At 45.2% G+C, this 7918-nt stretch overlaps 3 protein-coding genes across 3 annotated transcripts; all 3 read left to right on the top strand.

The window, feature by feature from the left end:
- Positions 1-1349: 1349 nt before the first annotated feature.
- On the top strand, positions 1350-2038 carry PPTG_15226 (hypothetical protein; the record flags this gene model as incomplete). The annotated part of the gene is made up of 2 exons (XM_008912598.1): positions 1350-1489; positions 1882-2038. The coding sequence occupies 2 exons, from the start codon at positions 1350-1352 to the stop codon at positions 2036-2038; spliced, it is 297 nt and encodes a 98-aa protein (XP_008910846.1).
- Positions 2039-3416: 1378 nt separating this feature from the next.
- PPTG_15225 (hypothetical protein) lies at positions 3417-4752 on the top strand. Its single transcript, XM_008912597.1, has one exon. The coding sequence runs from the start codon at positions 3439-3441 to the stop codon at positions 4621-4623; it is 1185 nt and encodes a 394-aa protein (XP_008910845.1). The 5' UTR covers positions 3417-3438; the 3' UTR covers positions 4624-4752.
- Positions 4753-5887: 1135 nt separating this feature from the next.
- Positions 5888-6700, top strand: PPTG_15224 (hypothetical protein; the record flags this gene model as incomplete). The annotated part of the gene is made up of 1 exon (XM_008912596.1): positions 5888-6700. One exon carries the CDS (start codon positions 5888-5890, stop codon positions 6626-6628), a length of 741 nt encoding a protein of 246 aa, XP_008910844.1. The 3' UTR covers positions 6629-6700.
- Positions 6701-7918: the final 1218 nt, after the last annotated feature.

Genomic DNA, 7918 nt, shown 5'->3' with positions numbered 1-7918 from the left:
CTTGTGTCATCGCTTCATCACCTAAGTACGGCTGTTGTATTATGCGAAAAATTTAAACTAAAGTATTAGTTTAAATACGCCTGAAATGATATCAGTGATGCAGTAACTGCACCTGACCCCCCCCCCCCTACTCTGCGAGGATTGAATACAACATTCAAACCACCAGTGACTCGGCGGCGGGAGGAACCCTATTTAAATCGATCCGAATTGGAGATCATCCTCTCCATTTCGTCCTACAAGCTAGAGAAGCCAGGTGAAGGACCTCCGCATGTGCTTACCCTGCACATGAAGCGCTCAGACTACAGTATTTTCGAAGCACACGGAAGTGTTGCGAATGGGAGAAGGTGTACGAGACAAACAGAACTCTAGGCTATCGATTGCAGGTTGGGTTTGCTTGATTTATAGCCTCATAAACGTATCATGATCAAAATACACTACAACTCTGAACAGTACCTGCCCCGTTAAACGTGGTGATATCAATTAAGATCGCATTACGAACTTAACGTGTACTGTGGACAGTACTCGTTAGTCAAGCGCACTTTCGCAAAATTCAGTATTCTAGTACTCAGGGGTGTGAAATTAAAATGTTCGATTAATATAAGCCCAATTTTACTAAAATAAATATTTCAGTAAATTACATACATTGGAACCAGTTTTCTATGCAAATAGTCATGCATACAAGACCCACCTCGTTACGGTTTCACACTGAAAGTTAAAGACCCAACCTAAAAAGCTACAATTCGTGCTAGTACTTACCGAAGACATGCTCGTAGTCGTAAGAATGAAGACGATCATATTAAAATAGTGTCTTATTAGCTTGTTCACCAACAATAGAATTTTAACGAATTTGGAAACCAATAAAAATACCCCAAACTAATAATTCAATTTTAAAATCCAAATAGAAGTATAGATAAATGGAATTCGTCGTGCAGAATGAACGAAGCCTAATTTAGAAATTATTTCCAAAGAAGTTATAACAATTGTATTGACAAGCAGTCGCAATGGAAGCTTTAGATGCTCGAGTCGGGGAAGGTTTGGAGAATACTACAGCTCGTGCTACAAAGTACGTGCACATTCGCGCGCTGGCTTGCTTTGCGGATTGGCTATATGGTCATACAGATGACAGTCATCGCGTGGTGCTCTTCACGCAATCATTTCTTGAGCTTGAACAGATTAACAACGGCACAATTACTCAGTGGTTTGACCGAGTGCCTCTTACAAGTCCAATCGACCTTAGTGTGCTAATGACTAAGGACTGCATGCGCTACCTTTCTTCGATGGAGCAACGAGGTGTCTCGGGGAAATCAACTCCTGGCAATGTTCGCTATGCGTTGGTGTATTTGTGCTCTATGACAGAGCTTCCTCGACCTTCGGACGTTGACATTCAACTGAGGAGATTCTTTAAAGAACTTTACCATACGGTAGCAAAAGTGGCCCAAGACAGTAATGAACGCCCTCGCGAGGGCAAGAAGCCCTTTTCGTTCTCGATGTACTGAGTTGTTGCAAAAGCACTGACCCAGTCCAGCAAAAAGGTGGATATATTCGGTCACTCATTTGTGTTGATTTGTTGAAATTTGATGTGTCGAGCAAAAAGCACAGAATCGATTAGGCATGTTCATCTTTCGTGGAGTGAAGACTCTGTGGCTATAACATTTGCACACATGGAAAACGATCAAGATAGTAGTCGTCCCCGAGACCCTCGACAAATATACTCCATAAATTATAATGTCCGAGATTTGTCCTGTGCTAAGTTTTGGAATGCATTTTGCGGTTCTTGGATTTGCTAGTAATGGCAAGCTGTATCCCGGTGGAAACCAATATAGTCGCTTAATCAAGTTGCTAAAACGTGTATTAGGCAGACAGGTAGTCGAAGATATATAGGCCGCAAATGGGATGGTTACAAAAAACTTTGGAACGCATTCTGCGAGAAAAGGTGCCGCGACGTACGTTAGTAGCTGCTCTACATCTGGCCCCTCAGCTACCTCGATTTGTCTTAGAGCTGGTTGGGCGCTGCCAGGCGTTCAGGACCAGTATGTAAGATCCGAAGCTGCCGGCGATATGGTAGTTGGGCGGTATGCTACTGGGATCCCATTTGATTCACCAGAATTTGCAATTTTGCCACCATTCCTTGCTCTTCTAAGCGGTGATAAAGATAAGCGATTAGATTACAGCAGCGGCTTTGTGTTGTCATGACGACTGTATTTCCGAGTGTACCCTCATCGCTGCGAATGGTTTGCCAATTTGGGCTGGCTTCTACACTTTATCTCAAAGACTTCCTAAATGAACAGCTACCATTAACTCACGTGTTGTTCTACCTCTCTATATGCAATACAAAACCAGCCACTGTTTGAGTGGCCCGACATCGAGTTGTGTGTCGTATTTTCAGAGTTAATGATCCTATCAGTCCATCGGGAATTCCTCCCCAGGTAGGAATTATGGTTACCGTATCGCACTACAAGGCTGGAATTGATGATATGAGAGAGGGACTTGCTGGAACGTTCGAAATAATTCTGAAAAAGCGTGTGCATGACTCTGTGATAACCATAGAGGCTATGTCACTGCTCGGTCGAACTTGGCACTTGGCGATCAAGGCGCGAGACAGACGCCTCACCACAACATTGGCGCTAATTCAGCGCCACGTCCCAGATAGACCTTCAGCTATGTGGAGATTGCTTTCTCAGGATTGCTGAGGGATTTGCGTTCCCAGCAGGAACGATTCAGGTGATATGGCAGCACTGGTGTGCAGGGAATCCGCCATTACGATTGGTGGGGAAACACGATATGGGTACCCGCGTTAAGGAGGTCCGACTGACCGCGCTTCAACGCCGGATGCAAGTTGTCGAAGCTCTGTTTTCGCAAGAAGGTATTCGGCGAGGTTATGATTCCACCAGCGCCGCTGGTCTGATGTACACGCAGATAAAACACTGTCTTCGTTTCTCAATCCCCTCTATCAAGGGAAGAGAGCGATGGTTAGAGCATTTGTCCTGGAAGACATTAGCGAGAGATCTTAAGTCATAGACAACGCTATGAGAAAATGTTAACTGTCGTTTCTATTTACAGGATAAAGCGCTTTGAAACGCGTCGTGCAAGATGCAATGATTGCATTTTGAGGTTTTATCTTACGGTTAGTATTCCTGACATTTTCGCACTTAAGGAATTCTTCGTTCAAGAATTCCATACAAACCACCTGATTTGCACGACATTTTCCGTAGAGGTATTCTTTCAATAAATATATTTTGAGCTTGTACTGGATTATGGATATTCCTCGCGTAGGTGTGGCAGATGTGCATGCCGACTGCACGGTTTCGTCATTGGATTGTAGGCAACAGATGGGATCAGTCACTGATGGTATCACAGCTGTATGTCTTATCTTCGGTCTCGACGAACCACTCACAGCAGCTCAGTTCAGTTTTGTAGTGATCACATCAGCGTCAAGTCATGGTAACAGAAGCATCAGTCCCGGAGATCCACGCCTGGGCCGACTCGATAATGCAAGAATGGTCCAAGCAGGTCAAGCTGGACTGGAAGCGAGAGAAGCGCCGAGAAGGCATGGCACGGCTGCGAAACCACAGGAGGGGCGAGCTTCAGTCCATGCTGAATGAGCGAGCACATCTCGAGTTGCAGTACAAACAGCAACTCGCACACTTGCACCGTGAGTCCAGCGAAAGCGAACTGAGTCAGACCCTGCGTCGGCTGATTCTCGAAAGCGACATTCTTCGTGCCGAATACGCCCAACATCGGATGAAACTCCAGCAACATAAACGTCTGCATTCACTCACTCAGGAAAACCTAAACGGCTTCCACCCCGAGTTCCACGATTCCAGCAATGAAAACGTGTACGGAGCGAGCGAGAAGTCACAGTGGGTATCACACCCCTACTCATCGGAGACAGGTTGGCGTGTGCATTTTCATCGTGGCGAACCTTCCTTTTACTTCCATCCCTTTACACAAGACCACTTTGACGATGTTATCGAGCGAACGGTGGATATTTTCGGAGAAAACCCGCCGTATATTAAACAAGTTGGAACGCTATTCGGCTGGAATTTGCATTGCGCTTCACCAACTCGAAGGGAAGACAAATCGATCGTCAGTCATGCGAGATTTACCATTCGTTTCGCCTGTTCGCTAGACGAAATGAACATGACGTTAGTGAGGACAAAAATGACCGCGCTTCCACTGCTCGCTACACCTCCAAATTGGAATCGCAACCAGCGCGACCAAGTGAGTATCCAAGTCCTTCAGGAATTCGAGAAAGATGCGTACGTGCTAGTGTGCAACATCCCGGGCCCGGTACATCTTCGCTACCTTTACTTTCTACGTCGTTTGACTCGTACCTTGCCGAATGGGAAGCGCAAAGTTCTCTATGTCATGATTATTGCTAGCAGCAAGGCCAACGAGCGCACTCGTTTAGCTGAAGATCCGCAAGACGATGTCGAATGGGTAAGTGAAGGAGGCACATTCCTATCACTGACAGAGGTTGATGATGGAACTGTAAGCTTCAGCTACGACCACTGGACAAGTTGCAAGGATGATCATCATGCTCAAAGCCTTTTCTTTCAATGGGCTCAGTTCATCTCCCGATGGTCACAATCGGTAATGCCGCCCCGGCTTCTGGAATGTTAGAAACTAGATTGCGGATGAAATGATTGCTATATTTTGCAATTGCCATTCCCGGATGTCAAGAAAATATATGTCTGGTAATTATTAAATAGAGTCTCATCTACGCCTACTAATTAACACTTACGGGATGACGGTAAACTGGTGAACCAGATTGACTGTGAATCAAAATCTAAGAGCAGCCGTTTACTCATATATTTTAACTACCAATATATAGTTGAGATACTGCTCCAACGTACGTGACCCAGTTAAGGTGGTCCAACCACTCGAGTCCAGATCAAGTACGTCCAGGCCATTCTGTACTATGATCGTGCTAGGAGATAATTTTTCCAGGCAGTAAGGCAGAACTAGCCAAAACATTCAGAAGTGCGAGTCTAAACCCAGGCAAAAACTCTTCCTGTGGTTTGGGCCATGTGGGGAGTGGCTTGTCGAGTTTAAACTATCTACCTTTTTGCAAGTTTCTTTTTGAGTGTTTGCTTTTTACAAGCGACTAGTTGAAAATTAATTGTGGCTACTATGCAATTACATCCGAATATGCGGACTCGATAATCATTGATGACGTGGGATTGTACTACAAAACATTCCACGCCATCAAAGATGATCCTCCGCTAGAAAACACGAAAGCTGTCGAGTCGTAGGTGGACAATGGTCACCTCACTATCAATGTGACAGGTTTAATGAGTGCGGGGCCATGAACACAATCCTGTTCGTCTAACCAACTTGATTAGCCTAAAGCACTTGGTAATTTGGTTACCAAGTGCATCGTGGTTCACGTTTTAAGTTTATAGGTTCGACTAATTGTCGTGGCAATCGAGCTTTATTCTATTCTCTACGAGCCACATTCTCTAGTACATAACCGAACGGTACACGGTGTTCGACGCCACAAGATCGGAAGAACTTCCCTACAGAAGAATATCGGTAAGGGTATGGCATTTTTTCAGAGAAAACATATTTTTTTTCATTATTCAAAGTAAACATTTATTTTAATTAAATATAATATTCATATATGAGGTTATAAATATATCGTTTGAGCTAGATACAAAGTACAACCAATGATTCGCAAGTTTAAACAAAATTCTGATTTGGAGGGACCTAGGTGATAACGAAAACTGATCACCCTATCAAATCCTCCATGCAAGCATTGCCCTTCAATTCCATAAATGAGCTAAAGGTTAGGCTACTTTAGTTGCAACCATGGCCTGGTACTTCGATCACTTGTCAATCTTCCATTTTGCACGCACATCTTGGCCCACTCATTCTTTTGTGCAGAATGAATCGGCGAGCTCTCGTAATTGCCATGATCGCGGCTCTAGTCGCTGTGCATGCCAAAGTTAGCTACATCAACCATGACCAAGTCCAACCGTTTGATGAGCTCAAGCCTACTACCGATTCCGAAAAGGCCGCCGTCAAATACAAGCCGAAAGTCTATGTCTCATACGGTTGCCACCCGTATCCTGCCGTTCAGGCTGATGGTTCGGTCAGCGCTGGGCTTAAAGGAACTGGACCAATTGATGGGGAATGTGGCGGCTCGGATCTCGGCTCTCAAGTGTACTCTCGATCGAGTTGGTACAAGGGCAAGTGGGCCATCATGTATGCTTGGTATCTCCCGAAAGGCTGGGCCTACAGAAGTCCACGTCGCCACTTTTGGGAAACTGCAGTTGTCTGGATCGATGATCCCTCACCCACCAATTCGTCGATTCTGGGTGTGACATTGAATTCTGGTCTCCGCCGTAAGAAATATGTGCCAGTTGAAAGGCAGTATGTTGATGGTTCAAGCGTGCAACTCGAATCTTGCAAGGGACGCGGACGCCCTAGACCCATGCTGCGATTCACGACGATCTCAGGTGAAAGCCAGGACCTAATTATGTGGGAGCAGCTTACTGATAAAGCGCGCTATGCACTGGCCAACGCCGAATTCGATACTGGGTTCTTCAAGAAGAAGAGGAGGAACATGCCTTTGAAAGACGACCGTTTCGAGAAGGGACTCGAGGATGCTTGGCCGTTTGAGTAATTCCAACGGCAATTGTTTTTCAACACGACGCCAGGCAAAGTGTGCTCATGGAGGAGACTAACGTAGTTTGGTTTTCGTTGGTTGCCCTTTACTTTGGTAACTGCTGTTGGTAGACCAACGTGGAGCTAGACTTCTACAATTTGCTTGGTAGTGTGTAACCAAATAAAGACGCCGCTTTAGAATTGTTCGTTTTGTAGGCAGCTCTCCGGAATAGGGAGCTGCTCTCGCCGACCAGCTGCGGAGTCGCAGCAGCAAATATTTATTTGTGATAATAACAAAGTGATAGATGTTGTTCGCTCTGCTGCTGTTTTTCTCATTAGACAGCGAGGAACCGCCTTCTCCTCCATATGCTGGGCCTTGATCCCGAAGTCATCTGTCCAATAATTGCGGTCTCAATCGCCTAATTCAGATTTATATGTGTTGATGGCGCAGGAAGTCAGTCTCCCTCGTTGCACTGGTTGCGAACGTTAGAGGAGTCACCGTAGATATCAGCTCAGGGAGGAATCTTCTTGCGCTTATTTATCTCCGGCTGTCGCCTCTTCTCCTTACTAGAAACTGGATTTTGTGACGAGTTGTTTGCCGCATTGACAAAGAAATCGAGGTTGTCACCGAGTTAATTATTGACTATCGTGAGGACACAGCTTCGTTGAAAGTGAGTGTTTTGAAGGCCTGGGTGTCGTTCATCACTTCCATTGTTCGTCACTTTGGTGTCGCATAGTATCCGCCTCACTCTGGGTGAGTTACTCGAGTTATTCACCAACGATGGTATCATACTTTCCTTTGATGAGGTGGCACGGTGCATATACGGGGTAACAGGCCGAACGCAAGGAACAAGCAGCCGTAGAATGCGTCATCACGATGGCGTCTCTCCGTAAACACCGCAAATATTTAATTTTTTCAAGTTTTGAACAATTACAATTACCTGGAATTTACCGGATTTCAAGGGTCGCAGATTATGCCGGAATTTGCCGAGATGTTCAACAATTGACATTCAAACTTGTAAGTTAGATGCGCCGATCATCGGAAAATACCGGACAGTCTTCCGGTGATCAAACTTGAGTTAGTCAAGCGATGAATCGTTATTAGACTCACAGAGTTGACTTTACTTAAAATCTGATCTTGGAATTGTCTATGGAGAAGGTGGAGAAGGGAGGCTAGCAAACATGTTATCTTTCTTAGGCTACCTAAATCGCCTTCAGAATTAGTAGCTTTGGATCATCCTCTAACACAACTTACTACAAGCACACGTAAACGCGGAAGCATCCACTCTGTATTTCAATCTTCAATTAC

Source organism: Phytophthora parasitica (assembly GCF_000247585.1).
Source record: "Phytophthora parasitica INRA-310 unplaced genomic scaffold supercont2.48, whole genome shotgun sequence".
NCBI lineage: Eukaryota > Oomycota > Peronosporomycetes > Peronosporales > Peronosporaceae > Phytophthora > Phytophthora nicotianae.
This window is presented reverse-complemented; position numbering and strand designations above follow the sequence as displayed.